The 25,287-nt window shown below is 37.1% G+C and overlaps 1 protein-coding gene across 1 annotated transcript; it reads left to right on the top strand.

Moving 5' to 3' along the window:
• Positions 1-1,165: 1,165 nt before the first annotated feature.
• Positions 1,166-20,985, top strand: LOC140227447 (peroxidase mlt-7-like). The gene is made up of 13 exons (XM_072307852.1): positions 1,166-1,203; positions 2,722-2,822; positions 5,515-5,992; positions 6,503-6,720; positions 7,636-7,800; positions 8,693-8,929; positions 9,640-10,002; positions 10,459-10,670; positions 12,015-12,124; positions 15,979-16,158; positions 17,994-18,169; positions 19,334-19,427; positions 20,787-20,985. Exons 1-13 carry the CDS (start codon positions 1,166-1,168, stop codon positions 20,863-20,865), a joined length of 2,451 nt encoding a protein of 816 aa, XP_072163953.1. The 3' UTR covers positions 20,866-20,985.
• The last annotated feature ends 4,302 nt before the right edge of the window (positions 20,986-25,287 follow it).

Genomic DNA, 25,287 nt, shown 5'->3' with positions numbered 1-25,287 from the left:
GGGTCGAAAATTTGGTTTACAAATGAATGAAGTTGGATTCTAATGCATTATGTCAACTTGTTTGTCTTCATCGTCTTCATGCTCTTCTTATTCCAACACGCGGATAATAATACCATTATATATATATATATATATATATATATGTATCAGGGCTCAGCACTAATTTTCTGTGGTTACCCGTTCGGGCCACTAAAATCTGATCTAAAATTTTGGTGGCTCGAAATAAACGGAAACATGAAAGAAAAAAAAAAAAAATTGTAAGTGCCCGATCCCGCCACCAAAAGATAGTCTTTTTCGAAATTTGGTGGCCCGACATCAATTTTTGGTGGACCCAGGCCATTGGGCCACCGTTAATGTTGAGCCTTGTCAGCAGCTAGTAGTATATCACAAGCAATTGTTTTTCATTCCAAATTTGTCGATGTCAACATTAAACGGCCAGACAAGGCGATTGAGATAACGTCTCGAATGTAATGTGGAGCAGAGATTTAAAAGTACTGTGTGTATACATCTTATTTCCGAGAGGGACATAGAGAGACAGAGAAAAAGAGAGAGAAAGAGAGTACAATGATAACAAAATAAGGAGAAAAGGACTTAAATCATCTCTGTTTCAATTAAGAGTCGTCACCGTTAATTTAAAAAAAAAAAGTTTTATGAATATTGAAAACACGGTTTTACACTGCACTGCACAAGTTACGAAACCTTTCTGGCGCACACATGACTGATGAAACAATTCGTTGATCCAGATGGTACGGCGACCTATTGTTTCGTCTTTTGGCTCCGTTCTGACGTTCGCAAACGGGTGTCAAAAATCGAATTTCCCTCAATGGGCAACTGTCCACAATACAAACGGAAGAACACAAAGCGCACACACAAACACACATATAGATATTGTAACAGATATAAAATTATGTGCGCTCAGATTATATGAATTTGAACCCATATTGCATGCTAGACGGAAAAACCGCCACCACTTTGAGAGCAGTTGTTCACAGAGAGCACTTTGTAACAGCTGGAGTTGGTAGTCTGTCGATTCTTCGCTGGAAATACTTCATTTTATAGCTTGAAGCAGCTTTACATTGCAAGAAGCAAATTTCCTTCCTCAAGTATCGTCAAGCGTCGCCCGGCTACTGGTAGGCAGCACGTGGCTAGTATATCATTTGACATCATGAAGCAGTCAGTTCAATGGCTGACGGTGGGGACAAGGTATGTAAATAAAAAAAAAAAAAAAAAAAAAAAAAAAAAAATATATATATATATATATATATATATATATATATATATATATTATTGTTTTTCTTAGTGTTAGGGCTATACTCCTGCATCCGACCTCGCAATTTGATGATCACTGGTGAGAAAGTTATTTTTAACCGAAATCCTAATGTTGATTACAAGATCAGTGTCCTGAGAAGGTATCTTAAAAAAAGATTGAACTCCCGTTATTAGCATGATTAGACCGATGCATGTTACATTAAAAATACACCTTGATTGTTTGGTTTTGATTTTTTTTTCAAAGCGGGAAGGGGGGTTGAAATGATGGGTGTTTCACACATAGTATTGTCTAACTTTCATGCATCATTATCATTATCTACTATTTTATTTTCCACCTTATACGCCAAAACAACAACAAACACACACACATTATAGGAATAGCATCATGGAATTGAAAAAACGTAAACATAAGACTCACTGAAACTTGTCATCTTAGAAGAACAAAGATTTAAACTCTTACTTCCTAGAATTAAAAAAAAAATCTTGCTATCTTCGTTTGTGTTCCCTTGGTGTACGGGACACAGTAAGCTGTCATATTATGACATGTCTTTGTCGTCACCAAGAATATGTGCTTGCGATAGGATAGGCCTACTGTTTAAATATATATATTTTTTCATCATGCTTATTGACCAAACTAAAATCATGGGAAGAATGAGAGTAAAGAAATGTATTCATGTACATTGCGTACAAGTTGACTTTGATAAGCATAAGTAATGAAAATATAGTCTTCCTGTACACTATTTTCAACACACACACACACACACACACATCAACAAATGTATTTATAACGACTGGCGTTGAAGGAAATATACAATATGATCCAAGCAAAGATTTTAAACTGCTTTGTAGAGACTTACCACCTCCCCGAACGTGAAGTTGAAACCCGGATGGCATGGCATTACCAAATTATTGCTGCATTTATTCTTCTTCTTCTTCTTATCATTATTGTTATTATTACTATTATTATTATTGATATCATTATTATTATTGTTATTGTTATTATTATTATCATTATTATCATTATTATCATTATATATTATTTACCACATGCGAAATATCGTTCAACCGATTGCACTTATATAACCATTGTTCTATCGTATGATATCGTTTGGCATTTGTTTACCCACCAACAATCATTTTCTCTTGGCAAATAATATAAAAATGTTCTTCCCGTGGAAAAACATCGATGGTCCACTATTACGTGATCATGTTTGTCCAATACTTAAGCCACAATATACACAATATTAGAAACATATCTATTTTGATTACAAATAATATAATATTCAAACTTCAGAAATATCTACAATGGCAAAATACAGGAAATTCATTTTCTTTGTTAGCAAAGATACCCAATTTACTTTGATCGTCTCACTTTATAGGTTTTCAAGATACAGATATTGTACATATAGCAAGTGCACGAGTCCCTTCCCATCGCTTTTCTCTTTCTTGTAGTCTCGCCATCTTGGTGGCATTCATGTTGCCGTGTATCATCGCGCAGCCCAACATTGAGAAGCGAAGCCTGGCGAGGGACGAGAACTACTACCCAGAAGACGGTATACAATATGTACAATGGCATAGATAGTTTGAGGCACAGAGACTTAAAGGGAGCGTATAGTTTTCGTCAAGATCTAACTTCCCGTTTCTTACATTTTTTGGTGAGATAACAAGGAACCTCTTATGAAATATAAAAGAGCATGTAATTCTATGAGGAATTCAACGTTTATTTGATGAAAATTGATTTTGAAATTGCTGAGATATCCCAAACAGAGCGATCCTAATGAAAGGTGGGACCCACTTTTTATTACGATCGCTTTGTTTTCTGTGGTTTTAGATGTCTCAGTCATTCCAAAACCGATTTTCATCAAATAAACTTTGAATTCCTCTTTGAATGGTATGTTCTGTACTATTTCATAAGTGATTTCTTGGTATCTCGCAAAAGTAAAAGCCCAATCCTCATCTCCACCAATACTATACCACCCCTTTAACCTTAAAGGGGCCGGGCTTTTTTGGCTATGCTCAGAGGGGGGGGGGGGGGGGGGACCGATCGCGATGAAATTTGGCATGCGTGAGACCCGCGTCATAATCTACAATATTGTGTCATGAGATTTTTTGAAACAAACAATTTCTCATTTTGATTAATTAATTATGCAAATTAAGCTCAAGATCATATTTTAGCCTAATTAAAAGTATTGAGAGTTTAATTTTTGATCTGTAAATCTGTTTTGGCATATTCAAGAATATTGTACATCACAAAAACTTTCAAAACTCATTTCAATTCTTATGTATTTTATTGTTTTCAGAATTTCTTATGTATTTCTTTGTTTTTCAACTTTTTTTTCTTTGTTTTTTATTGGAAATTGTCACTGACCACTTTTCTACCATAATTAGCACAAAACTAATCAATGAAAGTGATTAATTGTAAAAATAATCAGGTTTTTATGACTTTCATGACAGAGCACTGTTTTCCATAGGAAATGCACACAAAATCACAAAATTGTGCCCGTTTTGGGGCGACATTCCGTTACAAAAATGGGCGTGGCTTCGCAGTAGTATGCGCGGACGTCGCAAATTTGGTCTCAAAAGTTGCGCGAGACTTGAACAAACAAAGTCAAGAAGCCTCGCGACGAGGCCTTCTCGCGTTACAGAATTATAGGGCGAAACGTCGAGGAGGGGGGGGGGGGGGGCGGATTCCGCCCCCGGCCCTTTTAGGGTTAAAGGGGGGAGTATATAGGGTACACAAAATGCATACGTTACTTCAGTATAATACACAACCATGAGCAGAACACATGAGTGAAGTGTGAGACGATTCCTTCCAAAGCTAGCGGTATGCATGTGGAAAGTTTGGGTTCAATCTATTGTAATCTCATTCCTACTGTGGGTGGAACAATATACAATAGACTGTGTAGAGATAATCTACGTAATATATCAAATTTTCTGACAAAATGAAACGAAGAGCACTTGAAAAAACTCCTTCATGAGACAAGGGCAATGGTATAAACCAGAACGTGATGTTTGTATTAAGTCGAGTGAAAATGCACTTTTTCAATTGAAAAAAAAGTCAAATTTGACGATTTTGTTTTCCTTTGTAAACAGTATTTAAACACAACTGTGGCATTATGGTTCTGACATACACATGCGCATGCATTTTTTCCCTTGTTTAACTAAAATTGTAAATATTCATATTATTTGATTGTTTCATTTTCTTAAATTTCAAACTGACGTGTCCTAATGTTCTGTATTACGTGTTTCCGATACTGCCTTTCATACGATATAGAGATTTTCAATTGTTCCGAACCTCTCAGAATTATGATAGAGCTTGACTGCCTTTCTGTTTGTATTTTTGTTGCAAATTGAAATTAAGTGTCTGAATAAATTCAGAGCTGTAAAGTGTTAGTTTAGTTAAATTGAGGGCTTTATACAGCTATTGTGTGTCATGTAATGCCATAAAATGAAAGGTTACGTAAAAGTGAAGTCAACAAGAAAGTGACCCATAAATTGAAAATTCTGTCGATGTATGATTTATTGTAATTAGGCCTAGATCGTGTCAGTCTCGTCTATGCTGGATTTATATACTTTTTTTTTGTTTCATAGGCCTATAAATTTATGAATATACCTAATATGTTTAATTTGGTTTATTAAGCAAAATAAACTGGATTTGGTGACGGCAAATTTCTTTTCTTTCTTTCTATGTATGTACATACTAAATAGTTTATTATAACTGCTAGGAACCACAATTTACAAACTCAAAATGCTTATTTCTTCAATCCACATTTAAATTGTAATGTACACCATCATTTATCGATTACTTATGTCGATATTTCTTTACTTTCGTGTACATTGTGGGCATAAGTTATGGATTATGTGGTGGGGGAGAAAAATAGAATAAAAATTACTATTGTAGAATTTGAACTTCAAAAATAGCGCCTGAATTGCACCGATAGAAAAGTGAAAGTTTCCCTAAAATCGAACAGAAGTGTTCAGGAATACACACACAAAAATAAATAAATGTGTAGGCTATATGCAATCAACCTCGCCTAAGTAGAATCCAGTGGAACCGGTGAAAGTTCTTAGAAGATTTTCGACACAAACATAATTAGCATGTGTTTGCAGCCATTCGGAGTGGTATTTTTCTTCGACGTGGCAAATTTTTTCGAAGTTGTTGAGATCATTGACTTAGGCGATTAGATAAGTATAAATGAATCAAATATTCATGTGTATTCTGATTGCGGTCTACTTGATCTACAGAACTATTGGCGGACGGTGCAGAGAAATGGCGACCACAGCCGCTAGACCTTCTGATGCAATTCAAGGCACGCAAGAAACGCGAGGCAGCCATTCTTCAAAGTAGCGCGCAGCTGCAGGAAGTTCACGAGGACTCGGACGTGATGGAGGAAGAGGGCGGGAGAGTGCGTAGACAAGCGAGCAGCAGCAGCAGCAGCAGCGAGGAAGGGAATAGTAACAACATCCTGATCAGCTTGCAGAACGGAGAGGTGCCTGACTCGCTGAGCGACATCGACTTCGAAGGGATGTCGAAGAGGGAGATCCGTCGAGTGAAGAAGGAGTTCAGGAGGCAGAAGAGGCTCCAGAGACAGCGGCTAAGACAGCTGCGGAGGCAGGCCAGACAGCGTAGAAAGCAGGAACGAGAGGAGACAAAGAGGATACGACAGGAGTTCAAGGATGGCATTGACAAGAGCGAAGTGGCCAGACTGGCACGAATTATCAAGTGAGTCCTTCTACATTACGTCATAAGTATTGTGACCATTGTTGTTTAATTCAACCCTGTCATTTTGATTTTATTCATTCCTGTCAAGTGCAAGCAAACTTTTAACCTTCAATTAATAGTTCACCAATAGTGACCTTCACCCGGGGATTAGTAAGAGGAGCAGAGCTGGTTTAATGATAACCCAATTGTCTGTTGGAAGGATTTCACCCACAGAGTAGATCTGATTATCATCATGTAATAATTATGTTAATGATAACTGTTAATAATGCTAATAATGATTACAATGTTTACTGGCACTAATCGTTATTTTGATAATTAAATTGATCGTCATGATCGTTGTCGTCAGTGCTATTATCACTATTACGATTGTTATCATAGCATATTGTTACTGTTATCATATTCATTTCTATTTCTGCTATAACCGTTGCCAACATACTTGTTATTATCATGCATTTTGAATTATCATTCAGGAGTTATGGTTTCATATATATTTTATATCCTCTCTCCCAGCATGGAGGTCGACACCAAGGCTAGTATGGCCAAAATGTGTGAGGAAAGCCATCATCACCATCATCACCATGGCAACGAGCCGGAGAAATGCGGCAATGATGAAAAACAAAGAAAATATCGGCACGTAAACGGGACGTGCAACAACTTGAATCATCGGACCTGGGGCAGTGGGCTGGAGACGCTGAAACGACTGTTGCCGGCGGAGTTCCATGGTGAAGGTGGGTGCTATAATAGGCTTTGATCGGTCATTCCATTGGCAAGCTGTGAGTAAATTAGTGCTTATATCTGTGTGTTGCTGATGATGTTTTAGATATTATGATGATAGTGATGATGATGGTATTAGCATTGATAATGAAAATAAACATAATAATAACTATATATAATAGAAGATGAATATAATAATGATAGAAAGATGAATGAAAATGACAGCTATGATAGCCAGCATAATGCAACAAAAATAGTATTGTAAATACTGCTAAGTGATGACGTTAATAATGCTGGTTTCTCCATAGTGCCTAGGATATATCCACTACGTGGTTAGAGCTCAAAACACCTTTTAACACATCATCGCTACTGTCACGTAATCGATTCCTCATCTATTTACAACGTGTGTATGTGTATGTGTGTGGGCGCGTGTGCGCGCGTTTGCATAGGTATGCCTCATGTTATCATCGATATAATGATAAGTGATTCTTGCACTGATTAATTTATTCGGTAGAGGTATTGTAGTTTTATAAGCTTTGTGTAAATGTATTGTGGTAATGTAACGTAAGTAAGTGAGGAGACTGCACTATACATTTTTTTTTATTTTTTTTTTTTTTAGCAGCCTCTCAATTTACATTTCCATCAAGTCCTTAATGAAACAAGATGTATTTCTACTGATAATATGTGACATTAGATGTTACAAGAATATATCATCATTTTGACGTTTGTATTACCCATGTATACTGTTTGGAAATGAAAATAAAACATGAATGAATGAATGACTGAATGAATGAATGAATGAATGAATGTATGTGAAATAAATTATCTACTGACACAATGGGTCATTGGAACCTCTTATGTGTAAATGATCTGAAACCATGTTTTTTCATCTCCCCCCACCCCCTCCCCATGGTTTGTGATGCAAACAGGATTATGGATTCCTCGTGACTTCCAGCTGTCTACCCGTAAGGTGTCCGACATCGTCTTCCAGGAAGACGTTGACGATGACGGGGCCCATGACGAGCTCTCCATCCTCATCATGCACTGGGGACAGTTTACGGACCACGATATCGCCCACACTCCCGCCGTGACTAGTAAGAACTATAGTAGAGAATAGTTAAGGGGAAGATGTCATGTTTTCTAAACACTCCTATTGTTTAGGCCTATGTGATAGTAGGCCCTACTTACGGGAAAAAAATGTCTAAGTTAATTTTTTTTTCAAATCAGTGACATATAAATGTGACCACTTTAGACGTCATAACAACAACTGAGATAGTATGATGCGGGACATAACGTTTACACCTATTAATGGTCTTTCAACAAAGGGGATCCATCGCCGACCCTATGGGCGACCTAGTGGAAGTTCAACATCAGGCAGTGGTAACATTACATTGTGTTTGTTTCCTGCTATTTTTTTTTTTTAATTTCTCGTTATCATTTCATTAATGTCCGTCAATTCTTTCTTAGTTTGTCAAACGTTATTGTGAGTTTCAATTTCAGTTCGATTGTGTGTGTGTGTGTGTGTGTGTGTATGCGTGTGTGTGTGTGTATGTGTGGAATATTAATGTAACTACATGTATCTCTCATTCTCTTTTTTCCTGTCTTTTTGCGTTCCTTTTTGTTGTAGTATGTCTCTCCTCCTCCTCGTCCTCGTATTTGCATCCATTGTTCTAGTCCTTTCTCCGTTTGTCTGTTTATCATGCCTATGTCTGTCTTTGTGTATGTTTCTCACTCGGTCTTTTCTGTTCATCGACGATTAGCTATTGATATTGATTGTGGTTCAGTGGGTTAAGATCTCGGACTCTCACTCTCGAGGTCTCTGGTTCGACGCCTTACACGCAGCGGATGTGCCCTTCATTTACCAGGCGTTTAGTCCTCATAGACATGTCTTTACATGGACTTAGAGGAACTTACTGCAATCGCCCCATAACTAGCTGCTTAACAATAATAATTCATATCATATTATTCGGTTCATTTGGAATGCAGACGAATGCGACTGTCACAACCTGAACGCGTCCTGCTACCCGCTGCAGATCCCTAAGGGCGACAATGTTTTCAAGAGCACGGAATGCTTTAAGATCCCGCGCTCCATGCCCGACTGCCGCACCCCTTCGAAGCGGGAACAGTTTAACGAGATCACAGCCTTCATCGACGCTTCCAACATCTACGGCTCGACGGACGCCGAAATGAACCACCTTCGCTTCCACTCCACAACCGGTATGGGTCCCTTACTTTTTTGGGGAGTTTTCTGTATTCTTTTTCTGTATAGACTTTACTTTAAAGAAACCTATACAAACGATACAGTCCAATGTACAACGACTAAACACGCGCAAACGATAAACGTGTATGATGACCCCTCAAAAGACATACAGCCAAAACTAAAAAAAAAAAAAAAAAAGCTAAAGAAACCAACAACTTCGTACTTAGTTTCATCGGAGTGATGATATCAGCAAGCCACGGAAGAGACGATTAGAATATAAAATGTCGAATAAATTTACGAGAGCGTCGTCTGTTTGTCAGTACATTCCCGTACAGAAATGAAACGTTTGATATTTTTTTCCTTTTTTTTTTTTGGGGGGGGGGGGGGGTCATCGCTGTGGAAAATATTGAGTAAAGTATTTATTCTTTAAATGTGTGATTATGCTGCGTCATGATAAATACCAATATCTTGCACTTTGGGTTTCGATTACATAAACATTGATGGCTTTGATACTGCAATTGACAGAAAAGAAAGACAATGTGGAGATAAGTTGAACGCATTTCAATGAAATTAGGAGGACAATTATTGATAAGGCATTTTGCAAAAATGTAGTCTCAGCAAAATGGGTTTTCGTTTTGAAACAAGAACAACTAAAACTTGCAATGGTGTTGTATGTGGTATTGCTGAACAAGGTTTCGTTTGTCAAACAAAAACAAACAAACACACTTTCCAGGCTACAACAATCTCACCGTTGGACGACTCCGATGCCTCGAGCTTCCCAGGGGTCAGGACAAGAAACCCCTCCTGCCCCACCAGGAGCTCGGCGAATGCTTCAACGAGAACGACAAAACGGGTGTCGTCTGCGGCGAGGCGGGAGATTTTCGCGCCAATGAACAACCGGGTCTGACGTCGCTACACACCATCTTCGTGCGCGAGCACAATTTTATCGCGGGCAAGTTGGTGGAGGTGAACCCACACTGGGCAACGGACAACGAGCGTGTGTTCCAGGAGGCGCGAAAGATCGTCGGCGCCATCATGCAACGAATTGATTACGAAGAGTACCTACCAACCATCTTTGGTAGAAAAGGATTTCAGAGTGAGCTCGTGGATCTTTCTACCAGATTTGATCCTTTGTCTGAATGACTTTATAAATGTCCTCATTTGCCAACCACTGGAAAACAGTAGAAATATTCGAGAAAACGGCTTTAGCTTTGCTTATAAATCTATAATGTTAATATATAAAACCACTACTGACAACCGTTACAATCAACCGACATTCGCCTACATTGTTGGACAGCCCTGGTGTGTCAATGCAAGTGCATTATCGTGCTTTTGTGTGTAGGCCGATTTGATACTTACAACCGGTTTATCATCAAGTTGTTTATGCTTTTTTTTTTCCCTGGAGAGAGAGGATAGTAGGTTTGTTATATTTTTACAATCGACCTGTGACTCTTATGTGTGCACGTAAAAGAAAAATATGCTCTCCCATAGTAACACATGCTCCGAAAAATTGATATACTTTGTTGGTGATTCTGTTTCTTTGTCATTAAAGAGCACATAGGCGAATACAAGGGTTACCAGAAGAATGTTGATCCGAGTATTACCAACGTCTTTGCCACCGCGGGTTACCGACAGGGCCACAGCGCCGTGGACCAAGTACTCGAACGCTACAACAGGACAGAGGACGGTAGTTTGCAGGAGTTGGAACCGCTAAATCTCGACGCAGCCTTCTTCAACGCCAAGTTCATGTACGACTTTGAAAAAGTGAGTTCGTGAAAAAAGAGAGAAATTAGCTTTAAACCAGATGCCAGTTTCGCTTAGGGCCATCGACCTACTTTAAGCCAATAGTCGGTCGTTTCACCGTGCTGCACACACCTGAGCGGCCACTTACATTTTTTATTATCAAATTTATCTTACGCACAGCATTTTCCATTAGAAATACCTGATTAATACAGTCTCATGCAAGTATAGGCAAAAAAGTGTTATTGTTACTGTTGATATCATTATCATTATGATTATTGATATTATTATCATTATTATTATTATCATTATTATTATTATTATTGTTTATCCTAATTGCTTGGGTCGAACTCCAGTTCAAACTCTCCTTATGATATTAGCGCTCTCCTGTACGCTTCCCCGGCGCCATATACACATAGAATTCAGCCAACTCTGCTGTAGTGTTTTACAATACGACAGCCTGATACTTTGATATACTAGTAGGCAGGCATGTAACAAAGTTATGGATTTTGAAGATTAAGACTTGTCCTATTTTAACATAGAGATACCAGGTTCAATATTTCATTCAATTTCAACCAAGTCTGTGATAGCATTAATACCTATAATTAATCGCATTGATTCTGATAGAACATGACGGAATCTTGGGTTTTTCAATAGTATTTAACCAACATGTCCCGTACAACTTTTCAAATTTATCATTGTTAAATCCGAAATCCTTAAAGAATGATGCAAACTACATTCATTTTCTTCCTGATTTTATGTCTTTCACAGGAAGAAAAAAGTCATGGAGACATATTCAAATGATGAGAGCCTTCAGTGTAAGGCTATGGGAACATCTTCTAATCTATAGTTTGATATTGTGACATTATACTTGACATGAAGTTTCGGTTGAAACACAATCATGAAGGGAGTGTATTTTAGTGCTAGCTCAATGGTTATATAAAGAAACACGACTTTGAGGGTGCGCGTTACGAGATCAACACCCACGAATAATAAGCCCATGAGATATACAGCCCACGAGCCATACAACCCACGAGTCTTACAGTCCACGAGTTAGACGCTAAGCAAACAAGACCCACTACGAGACCGACACACATGCCCGTGTTGTTATGTCGAACTCGTGGGCTGTTTATACCTAGTGTCGAACCCATGGGCCTTATTTGCCTATAGTGTCAAAACTCATGGGCTGTATGACTCGTGGCCTGTATGACTCATAGACCTTCTTTTTTTTTTCCAGTGTTGAACTCGTGGGTTGTATGACTCGTGGATGTCGGTCTAGTGGGACGACCCGATCGTGAGTGGGGTTATACACACCTGCCTGCTCCTAATTGATGCCGTGTCCAATTTATTCCATTTCCTCCTCCTCAGGGAGGCATTGACGGGTTCATTGAGGGCATGGTGAGGCAGAAAGCCCGTAAGATCGACCTTCGGGTGGTCAAGGCCCTCCAAAAGCGACTATTCGTGGGACCAGACGACGCGTGAGTATTGTAATGCATCGAGTCGTGTATTGCGTGCATCCACACGACGCATAGTTTATATATATATATATATATATATATAAATATATATGTATATATATATATATATGTATATATATATATATATATATATATATATATATAAATATATATGTATATATATATATATATATGTATATATATATATATACATTTAATTTCATTTCATTTTCATTCACTTATTTTTTATTTATTGTTCCACAAAGAACATGAGTGGACAAAACATATCATGCAAAAAAGCAATGTACATAAGTATTCTACATAAAAAAAGTATTATAACAGAATATAATGAACACACAAGTAATTGTGAACCCTAGATACATGATATGAAATAAATAATGTAAAACATTTTGGAGACGGCTTTTCGACTCCATCTTGCACGGCTGCGGCATAGTACAACAATACATACAATTTTAACTATCAACTGTGAATAAATACAGTCATTACGTTTATTTATTATCATATTGATACTATTTACATTATTATCATAATGATTGCGGGACTTTGCCAATCAAGTCTATTCCTTAAAATAAACACAATAGTATGTCACATTGGCATTTACAATATCTATTACATTATCTGTTGTTATTGTCATTATTATTATCATTATTACTTTATAATTATTATTATTATAATTAGCATTATTCAATTTCATAATTACTATATCATTACTGTTACCATTGTCATCATAACACATTATATTATCTTCATTATTATTGTCATCTATGTCTTTTCATTTTTTCTACATGTTTCGAATGCAATATTTGTTGCGCACAATCTAATATGTCGATATTGTCACAGGGGACTTTCCTCTGAATTTGGGGACTGAGAGTCCTCCCTGCGACTGGGATCTTTTTCTACATAGTCAAAGGTTGACTTTCTCCAAAATGCAGCAGATTGTTAGCAGAGCATTCATTCAATCAACTCCGATTGACTTGTGCAACTCATGTGCCTCGAAATAAGTAGCCAATCACACAGTATTCTTACAATATAACAATCAATGAGATTTATTGCACTGGTCTCAAAGTTGTGGTCGTTTACAACACTCACATGGCACAAACTTGAGTACAGATATCCAATTCCGCTTGATCTTGAGCTTGGTTGCTCTGCTCGTTGCTTTAGTCAAGAAGCTCCCGTGCTTGGTTGCTCTAGGTTGTCGACGATGCCCTGCCTGAAGTAGTGGGTCGTCTTCCCTTTCTGGTCGTTGGCTTCCCAACTTCTGGTCCTCTCTGGAACCCCAAACTGTGGCTCTCTCTAGAACCCTAAATTTGGTCCTCGCTGGAACCCTAAACGGTGGCTCTCTCTCTGGAACCCTAAACACCCTGATAATTTAATAACATGATACCTTCCTTATAATTTGTGGTCTTTGGTTATTCCTGATTCTATTCATATAACTTAAACGAAACACATTTATATTCCATCATGTTATTGTACCACTGATTAGACACACATACTTTCCATAATAATGTTTCACAGTGCATCACTATCTTTCATTGTTGAGAGGAATGATTAATCAGCCCATTAAAATCTAAACGTTGTTCAAAGTCTCTATTTCTTTCACATGCAATTAAAATTCGGTTTGACATACAAACATTAGACATACAATGCATATCGAGAATTACATAGCAACTTACAATGCACAAACAACTTTCAATGAAATGGCCAGGTACTTACCACAGTTGTTTGTTTAAACTCGAATAATCTAGATTATCTTCTGGACGGTCAGGCTGTCCAAGCCGAAATGCAACAATCCGTGAATCACACTGATTCCAAATAACACTCTGCTACTCTCTAACTTCGCAATCTCGAAGTACCGTAGCCTGGTCCTGAGTGTTCCGCAAATCATGTGGCATCTGAATTTTGTGCCCAAACATTGCATATTTATACATTTGTTGGACCATAGGTCTCCATGTAAAATAGATTAAATGAATTGACTTCCTAGAAAGTTTTTACAGAAGTCCTGCCCCCTTTTCTTATTGGTTGACGTTTTCTGTCTGTCAGAACTTTCCTGAGTATCTCATTTTGCATTGGTCAAGCCTCTGTTCGACGTCATCACTTCCTGTCCACGGAAACCAAAATTCTTTGAAGTGGTCCTGTTTTGACCTAGCTAGAAACTTGTGTTTGACGTCGTGAATGACGTCCACATACCAGATAGTATGAGGCATACTACCAGGAATACCCTTTCCTCGTATTTTGACGTCATGTAGGGTTTACTCATCCCCAAAACATTTAACTCCAAATTTCTGTCTTTTACTTTGATTGTGCATCGCAAAATCTCCTTATATGGTTATTTTGATGCACTCTTTTGTCTTTAAAGCTGCACTTCTCTTGTAACCATTGCGATAACATCAATTTCTTACATGAGCTACATAATAAACAGTAGTACAATGAGACAAATTATTACGTGACAAATACAAAATATGTCATATCATGACAGATATAACCAGTTGCCTTAACGCCTTTTTATGTGCGTAGCCGCTCTTCGTCCACACTCACTCTCTGTGGACTTTTGCAGATAGATTATCATGTGACTAATTGATTGAAAAGGGTTGAAAATGCAAAGAAACGAGATACAATTCAGTGGTTTAGATTATTGTCTTGATCATCATAATATATAATGCAAAAAAGAAATATGATAATTAAGCGTCACCCCTCCACAAATGCCCCGTACGTGGTGCTCATGCACGCGTACCAATGATAAGCTCTTTCGCATAAAACATTCTCTTCCATGATGACAAACATTCCTTATTGATCCCATAAACCAAATTTCAATTAATGATGGAAAAAAATCTAAATGCATTTTCATCAGGTCATTCTCGGTGCACTGAAATATTATTCACATTTTCCAAGCGCAACGCAGGACAACTTGAATTTGAAATAACATGTAAAAGTTCTAATCGAATAGTTATTTCTCATGTCTTAAGTTTTCATCCACCTGACTAATATGATGTTATGGTCATACAGGCATAAAGATTATGGAAATAACTTTGTCGTGATATACGACTGCACATTTATGACATTAAAAATATAAAGATTTGCGGTGACACCATGTGTATGTAGTCATTAACCGGATCGTTGTTTGGCAGAAGAGCCTAGAAAGAGAATTGAAGAGGGAAGCGACATATGGAGGTTGAATTTCATTTTTTCTTCTTCTTTTCTTTGTTTTATCTCCCCCTTCTCTCTCTCTCTCTCTCTCCCTTCTCTCAACATAGTCTCATCTCTCCTCGACCTACCTTTCCTTCGCGGTATTATTCGTCCTTTCTCCATTGATTCCGCATTCCATAGTCCACATTGTTCGCCGACTTCGTTCTTCTCTTGGTTTCATGAATCTTCACTTCTCTCTCCTATCTCCATGATTCTCCAACATTCAACTCCTTCCTCCTCTTTCCCTCTGTTTCATCTTTCTCTTTCTAACAATGTCGAACATCTTACTTGATTCTCACTCTATTCTTCCTCACCACTCTCTCTGTTCCTTTCTCTACCGTCTCCACTAGTGCAACTTCAACTTCTAGCCCATTACTGTCCCCCACTCTTCACTTTTTGCCCTCCTCACAACCCCCATATGTCGCTTCCCTCTTCAATTCTCCTCTTTCTAGGCTCTTCTGCCAAACAACGATCCGGTTAAGGACTACATACACATGGTGTCACCACAAATCTTTCTCCCTCATTTACTTCACCATGCAAACCTTCAAACAATACATAATTTAGTATGCTGTCATGTACAGCATTTTATCTTATTTAAAAAAAAGGGTGACAATCTTCAGATTACAAGCTGCAATTTAGGTTTTTTTCTTTTCTTCTAACTCTGCATGTAGAGAGGACGTGGGCCTTGATGTCATGGCCATCAATCTTTTGCGTGGCCGAGACCATGGCATTGCACCGTACTTCAAGTGGCGGGAATATTGCACATCGGACAAATTCAAGACATGGAAAGACCTCAAGGGCGTGATGTCGTCTGAAACCATTGACAATTTGAAGAAGGCCTACGGATACACGTGAGACGATTATCATTATTATTTTGTGTGTGCTTGTGTGTGATTACAAACTTGATTTAGCGAACATTTAATTTACAGATTCTTGACTCAAGCCCGTATCTAGGATTTTCATATGGGAGCGTTCAGAATGAGAAAAAAGTTGATCTTTTTAGTTCAAGCTTATTTTCAGTTCCATTATCTTGCACATTGGGGGCGCAAAAATATTTTTGGTGCCACTTCCGGGTTTCATAGGCTGACAAGCAAAAAAAAAAAAAAGAAAAGAAAAGAAAAAACTGAGCTAATGTTATGCCACTTAAGGGTTTCGTTTCTTCGGCTACAAGCAGTGACAAGCATTTTTTTTCTTGCTGGCAAAAGTGGGGGGGGGGGGGGGGGGGGGCTCTGCACCCCTCCCCCAGTTACGAGCTTAATGAGAGCAGTGATATTGTTTATGGTTATGATATTCATTGAATGTTTCAATCATCTATTGCACTGCAATGTGACAGGAACCAAGGTCCCATTTTGTGGAATACTTTACCAAAGGAACTGAAAAACTGCAAATCATTACAGCAGTTCAGAAACAATTTTAGACGCACTTTCCGTATGTAATAGCAACATGGTTTTGTATATTCTGCCAGTATTTTACTCTTTTCTTTTTTTCCTTCTTCATCCTGCTTTGATTGTGAACCATTTGTGTCCATATATTTTGTACCTATATATTGTAAGTTGAGAAAGTCTTGTATTTACTTTGGGGCCTATTCCCAACAAACCTGAAAGGCTTTAATTGGTCCCCCACAATGAATATGTTTATACTATGACTTGAAATATAATGATTGTTGTTTTTAATGTGGAAATAAATGAAATGAAATGAAATGAACAAAAAGAATACAAAGCCTACTCCACATGTATATGTGTGCGTTTGTGTGTGTGTGTGTGTGTGTGTGTGTCTGTGTCTGTCTGTCCGTCTGAGGTGTGTCCGTGAGTTATCTTCCTGGAACACAAACACAGGTAAAGGAATATCAATGACAATGATTTTGATGTGACTTTTGCGAATAGGACTTATCATTTTGTCCATTGAACTCAAAGTCGTGATTAAACGGGATTAAACAGGTGGTGCGGCAACACTGTCATTGTCGGCATAGGAGCGGAAAAGAATCTTCTTATTTTACAATCATGATAGAGAAAGTATGGACCAAATGTAGAAACGTATGGCATCTCAATCACAATAGTAATCTTATCTCATTTCTGTTTGACTTTTAATATAATTGACACAGGGCTCCTTTGTAAAGCAGACCTTTGTCATGTTTGCGGCTTTGAATGGAAGTATATCCTGCTTTTAAAGAAGAAGGAATGTAAAATGATTAAATAATCTCTATGATAGAAGGAAATTGCAAATTGACAAACATGTAAAAAGAGACAGAAAATTTCCTACTATTTGGTACCGGTGTAAAGACTAGCTTTCTGTTTTTAGATTCTTATTTTATGTATTTTGTATTCTAAAGACTCATTTATTTATTTATTTATTTATCTATTCATTCATTCATTCATTCATTCATTCATTCATTCACTCATTCATTTATTTATTCATTGAGTAGTTTATTCGCTTCTACTAATACAAACGATATTATTGCCATAATGATAACAATACTAGTAATACTACTTCTGCTACTTACTGCTACTTCTAATGATGATGATTGTAACAATGATGATGATGATGGTGATGATGATAATAATAATAATAATAATAATAAAAATGATAATAATCATCATCATCATCATCATCATCATCATCATTATTAATTATCATTATAGCTATCATTTATTGTCACTGTTGTTATCAAAACTTACTATTGTTGCAGCAATGAAGACATGAAGAGAATAGACCCTTTTGTTGGATTTCTGGGCGAGTTACCGGAAGAGGGTTCTCTGTTCGGGCCCACCCTAGGCTGTATCCTCGGCAGACAGTTTAAGGCCCTTCGCGACGGCGATAGATTCTTTTACCTGAACGACAAAGGGGCTCAAGCCTTTACTGCTGGTAAACTTAAAGGAGACCTCCGAATGATTTTCAGACTTTTACATTTGAACAGCTATAGATTGGTTATACCGAGTACAGAATTTCAGAGTTTATAGTGATTGGATTGAGGAATAAGAATGTTTTTAAAGTTTACAAGAAGTTGCAATGAACAATTAAGGATGATGGCATGGCAGCCTCACCATAAGAATGCATGAGTTTGGGCTCAACGAAGCAGAAAAAAAAAAGAAGAAGATGGCATGCATACATGCTACACAGGTGAACTTGTTAAGCAAGTGATATTGCAATGGAATTACACTGCTACATTACTGAAATATGTGACGCTGCTATGTCATCAACACTGTTCAAGGTGTGAAAGATTTTTCAGAGTATTGTTCCTCTGCTCAAGGACCACGATAAATTCCACAATTCTGTACAAGGAGCTGTCGATTTATGTACTTCATGATGTGGATATGAAAATTGTCTGGAATGCCCCTTTGATATCCGAAAAAGGACGAACACATTAGCAGAAATTAAGTGAGAGAAAAACAGTGATGTGAGAGCTTCCTAGTAGCTGGTAGTTACTACCAGTGGAAGTAACTGTGAGAAATAGAGCTGATGTTCAATGCCACACCACATACACACTGTAAGGTAGAGGAGAAGATTGAGCGAGCACAACGGCATAAAATCAAGATCATACCAAAACTTTCACGGATATTTAGATAACAAAAAACCAAGGTAGTGTTACTTGTTGCAAACACGTTACACAAGTCAGATGAGGTGACTATTAATGGTCCCCCAAGTCTACCATTAGATCTGAACATGAGCCTTTGCTAAGTTGCATTTGAATGAAATTAATGACAATATATTATTTAGTATGATATACACACTTTGCATAATCTGTAGGGTAGTAATTTCCTGGAAATGACAGCTTGTAAGGTTGTGAGGGATGTGATGTCCAAATAATATCAAATACATGATTCTTTTAAGTACAAAGTTTTATGATCAAAGATAAGAGATATTAAGATTGAAGATCATGATAAAACAAAAATGAGCCAGCGTAGAAATATCAAACACAAACCTTTATTGGCGTAAACGCTAGTTCCGGATTTACGAACTTCTGACTGTTCATTCAAATACTAGTATTAGACTATTTCACTTGTGTTTGTCGCTATCTTTGCCGCGCAGATCAACGCAAGGCCATTGACCAAATCACCATGGCCCGTGTGTTTTGCGACACAATGGACAATCCGCTCGTATTCCAGAAGAACGTCTTCAAAATGTAAGTACATGAAAAACGTTTTTCACGCTTTACCTACTCACAAGTCATAAACACAAGCTCTGTCCTCAGAATCCTCTGATGCACTATACCGTGAACATTTTTAATTTGATACCCCTCCTCTCTGCGAGGTATTTAAAAAAAAAATAAGAATGTGTATACTTAGTATAGTTCCACTTCCATTGTCCCCTTATTCAAAGCCGTCATTGTAAACATTAAATACGTCACTCACAGCAAAGGTCTTATTTACCATTAGGAGCAGGGAGTTATAAATATTCGAGTTATCACATTATTTTGATGCATATGTGTCTGTAAGTCGTATCTAAAAACATCCTCCCATCTGAAAATTTTGAAATAAGGCCTAAAATATCAGAAGATAACACCATTACTGTAGACCGTTTAATCTAGAAACAATTTTATCATAACTGTTGTTCACATTTTGTATACTTAACAATACTTAACATTACTTATACTGATTAAAATTTTTACATTGATTTTTTTCTATCCCTTACTCACATTTCAAACTATTTTGAAGCACTAAAGCAGTTTTTTTTTTGTGTTCGGCAAATGGTGAATAATGCCTTTAAAGAAGCGATCTCTCAGCCTCCTTATCCTATTGTTTGAATCGCATACAGGGTAAAGTTTTGCAGTAGGGAGATTTTATAACATTGTGTCTAAACGGACAGTAGCCAGTTTTATTTATTCTTTAATTCATATGAAGTGAGTTTATCAGCTTATTTATTTCTTTACGATAAACATAATAATAAGAGAACAAATTTGACAACTTGACTAGGTCTTCTGATAAATACCCTTAGCGAAGCTTGGGTAATAAAGTTTTAAGCAAAAATTAGAAATAAATTCTTGTGATTTTTCGATTTAAAAATGTTAATTTATTTGAAAATGTAAAAGAATTAGTGACCTGTTATGTGTAATGCCATTCTGCTACAGACCGCGTTTAACACAGCAAAGGATACTAAGGCTGATTATGTGAACTTATACATCACAAGAAAAATGTATCATATCATCAATACACTCTCGTAGAATGATAGTGATTATGACCGAAGTCTAGAATTAAGAGCAGTACTCGTGCAAAATGGAAACTATTCCTTCCAAGTGTTCTCTGAATGACGTGCGGAATATGACAACTATACTGTGATTTGTCTTTATTTTTTCATTGATGACAGAGATGAGCAAAAGTTTGAATGAACTCAAAATTAGCTGCTCGAGTCTGCAAAACGAATATAAATATCTGCATCCTTATACCTGTCACTAGTGTCAGTCCTCTCTCCGTGTATATTTGACGATATATGTAACATGAATATTGTTGTTGCTTCTGTTTTATTTCTTCACTCCCATGGCCAGTCCGCACGGCGACAGCAACCCAAGCCAGCTCTGCCGCGACCTTCCTCCGGTCAATCTCCAAGCTTGGTGCGAATACTAGTGGAGAAATGGGGCTCGCTCTGACGCCCTCACCGGGGAAATGACTTACGTCTAGTATACTCTGGCACAGTCAACAAGCGTTAAAGGGGAGGGGGAAATAGTAATCATATTTACACAACATAAGCTATACGGGTGGTTGTATAATGACGATGCATTAGATGTAACTTAAAGCAATTAGTCTGCTTGTTTTCATTAGCGATTCTTTAGTGTCGCGAAAAGGGTAAGGACAAGTCTGAGGAACCTTGCAGCAATCAATGTTGGCAAATCCACAATGTACGCTTTACAGCTGTAAAATGAAAGTATGAACAAAATATGCCTATACAAACTGCTTTTAATGCCTCATGTTGCCAAGCACCTGTAGAGTTGATAAAATTGTCACTGTCGTTTGGGCTTGTGTGTACTAGTAATATGAATACGAATTAGTCAATCAATAAAAATATACAGCTATTCATATTGGAACAATAACCACAATCACAATAAGTTTTCTTATTATCCCTTTCTGTCTCTCGTTCTTCCTCCCTCTCTCTCTCTCTCTTCCTGTCTGTCTCTTATATTTGTATAATTCCTTATTGTTGTGTTTTGGAGTAGGTTATGCTTGTGAAGCTTATCTTCACATGCTTATCTTTGTGAAGATTCTTGACAAGTCATCTGTTACTACATCATGGAGAACACTTTCCCCACAGCAGCTTCGTATGATTTGTTTTCTTGATTAAATTACGTAGATTTCACTATACCTATCATCATTTCTGCCACTAAGTCTTCAGAATGGGAAATAAAGGAAACGCTTACCTATCAAATGTGCCAATAATTGGGAAAAAAGCCGTGTGTTTCTTTAGCTTGTGGTCCAGAAACGTCTCATATCTTTGAAGTGAGATATAGTGTGAAGGTGAAAAGCCAGCCTCCGTCTCACTCTCTCTCTCTCTCTCTCTCTCTCTCCACACACACACACACACACACACACACACACACACACACACACACACACACACACACACACACACACACACACACACATATATATATATATTAACCTCAGCGACTCATTAAAAATATCAGAAACGTTGAAATGTTCAACATAAGCAGCTGCTAGAAACTGTGTTGCTTCTCAGGTAGGCCCTTAAGTCTCGTGGTCGATGCTGTTATATTTTCATCAAGTTAAAATCATCAACAACTAATATATATATATATATATATATATATATATATATATATATATATATATATATATATATAATATATATGATATATATGCATATATATACATATATACATATATATAATATATTATATACATATATATGTATATATATATTGTATATATATATATATATATATATATATATATATATATATATATATATATATATATATATATATATATATATATATATATATATATATATATCTACAGCTGCTACTGCTGCTGTTGATACTGCACCTGCAACGAGAGCACTATGATACCAATCCCGTTTCTTTGTCACATGTTTCTCATCATCTCCTTTTGCAGGGGCCTCGGAATCGTGAGGGGGCGCAGGCCTGTTATACCCCCTATCCCACACACTTTCATCTTGAAAAAAAAAAAAGAAGATGAAGCGATAACAAAAATCAAAACAAAACCCACGATTCCTCCAGAGTTCTGCCCGGAGACTATTCCCGTTGAAGCGCGCGGGGGAGGGGTGTACCCTATATACCTGTCCCCAGAACCTTTCCCCACCCTAAATGTAATAACAACAACAAAATAACAAAACAAAACTAAGCAAAAACGTTCGTCCGTCTCGTTCAACAAACTCCCCATGTAGGCAACTACAAGTACAACTATCAATATATGCATACATGCGTAGGCCACAATTGACCACACTGGCCACGATGGTAATGCGTTTCCATGTGAAAGGAAAATGTAGTAGAACACATTGACGCAAGTACGACGCACCTCATACTACGTTTCACACTTGCGTCATTTCATGCGAGTCATTCTTCCCCTGACCCTCAAACCACCGGAAAAAAGGGCAGGCTTAGAGACAGGACAACGTACAAAGATCAACTCCCATGTTTTAATGAATAACACGTTTGAAAGGTATGTCAGCGATACATTCTGTTTCATGTGTTTTTGATATATTTTTCTCTTTCTGTGGCACTATATAAAATATGAAAATTCAGTAACATGAATGTTTTCATAGGATACGCTAATACTGGGGAACTTTAATGCGTACTGATACTACCATGTTTTAACACTGCACTTTATCGTGACGGGAACATTTTTCTTTTAATCATCTGAGCAACGTGACGTCATGTCAAACCCTTGAACATGCGTAGAAGACTCTGACCCTGTCGGTGGACCTTGCACTTATTTCATAACAGGGATATTAAGATGGCGCCTGCGCACAACTTTCACACTTTTTTTTTTTCAAAGTTACGAGAAAAAAATAGTTTACTTCAGCGGGACTTTCATTGTATGATATAGAGACCTTATGAAATGATATTAGGCAGATAATTATTGTTTGCTAATGTCTTTAGGGTAATCTATATCGACAAAAAAGGCAAAGGGCAATTTTTGCGTTAAAAAAAAATCAGACTGATATACAATATTTACCATGTGCCTTTGAGCTGGTATTGGCATGGTTGTGATACGTGCTACTATTGTTACCGAGCTTTTCAAACTGATTAAGTGTAGAATAGAGATAGGAAGACGGTTGGACAGTTTTGTTCTACTGCGATATAGGTGTAGATAGTACAATGATACAGACTTTACCTGACCACGAGTGTATATGTACATTTCCTTGCAGAACGAGAAATACACGCAGATTCATCAACCAAAAAGAAATTGATTACCTCTCCATAGTCCTCCCTTCTAGATAAACAATCGCTCATTGATTGAAAGAATGATATAAAAACAGCAAGAATAACAAGATATCAATACATAGTTCACGCAGGCAGAATATTGGCTAAGCAATCGTTATCGATATTTCCATGTGCCCTATCCAAAGTTCACAGTAGAACCTCGTCAGCTTTTGGCATGTCCAAAGTTCATTCAACTTTGCAAAAACTTTGGTAGAAGATAATGTCTTGAGACCTCTCTGCGTTCGTTGTAGAAATGCCTCATAAAGATGAGAAAATGTATTTAGACTGATTACATATGATTCACTAGACGAGTAATATTGTATCAGCAAAACAATTTATATGATAAAAATCCACTAGCATAGAAAAGTCGACATGTGTGATGTTTCTTAAAATTTGCTGATATTCTTCATATCTTGCTATCAAAAGTGCTCATGATAAACTATTCGAAAGCGCAGTATTTCCAAGAGCCACACAATGCACTCAGTGTTAATCTTTGACACCACAAGAATATGTATGTGTAGAGTAAAATAACATATCACATTTTAACATGTCTCATATCAACAATAAAAAATATTTCCGTAAATGTAAAAAAAAAAAAATCACTTCATGTTGACTTTATTGAATGAAGTGAAATCAATCAAGCGAAACGGGCAAATAAAGTGCAGCTAGAGTGGACAATAGTAAAGCAAGTTATTGATGTTAAATTGTCATGATTATGTTTTCACGAAATGGTATTATTGGTTATACTTAGGTGCTATGAAAATTAGATCAACTATGTAAATCATGTCGTCGCCTCAAAACTCTTCCATTAGTTTATATAGATAAAAAATACAAATGCCATGTTTAGGTCCATGATTTTGTTTAGCAACCACAAACAATTTTCCCTCATCGGCCGTCATTATTAACTGTGGTAAAGACTCAATTATTTCATGTGAAGGATATCATTGTGATTGACCTAATATTGTGATTTCATTTGTAAACGAGGAAATTTAGCAAAATAATCCCCAATATTCCTGATGCGTGAAAACGTGAAACTTCCACACAAATTCCTATAGCATTCTTATTCTTACATCAAGTCAGATTTTTGTGAAACTTCTCCAGTTTTATCTTGTGTAATTTTCCTCCAGTCATGAAATTCATCTCCCTCAAGTATGTGGACTCTCACTCCTCGTTCAACCTATACTGACTATTAACACAAAGTATCATCTGAAAGACGCGTTGATAGCTTCTAATTACTTAGAGCTGACTATAAAATAATACAACACTCCGCACATGAACCTAAGAATTATCAACGAGTCTCTAATGAATTTAAGTCGCAGATGATAGATTATATTGTCTTTAAACATCATGCAATTTATGTTATGACACTCGTTTTCATTAAATTTTGCAAAACGCCTGTTTTGACACATCATGAAAGTTTTTTTTTTTCATTGTAAATACTGTAATTCGTAAAGAGGTCACAGCTTAAACTGTTTATCGAAAGATCTGTAAACATCTACCACTGTTAAATTTCCTTTCGTTGCAGGTCAGTAAAAAAAAATAATAGCAGGACTCAGGATGGGAACACACATTACAAACAAATTTC

The sequence above is a fragment of the Diadema setosum genome, chromosome 4 (genome assembly GCF_964275005.1).
Source record: "Diadema setosum chromosome 4, eeDiaSeto1, whole genome shotgun sequence".
Classification (NCBI taxonomy): Eukaryota; Metazoa; Echinodermata; class Echinoidea; order Diadematoida; family Diadematidae; genus Diadema; species Diadema setosum.
Note: the sequence above shows the minus strand (reverse complement) of the source record. Positions and strands in the feature narration are given on the sequence as shown.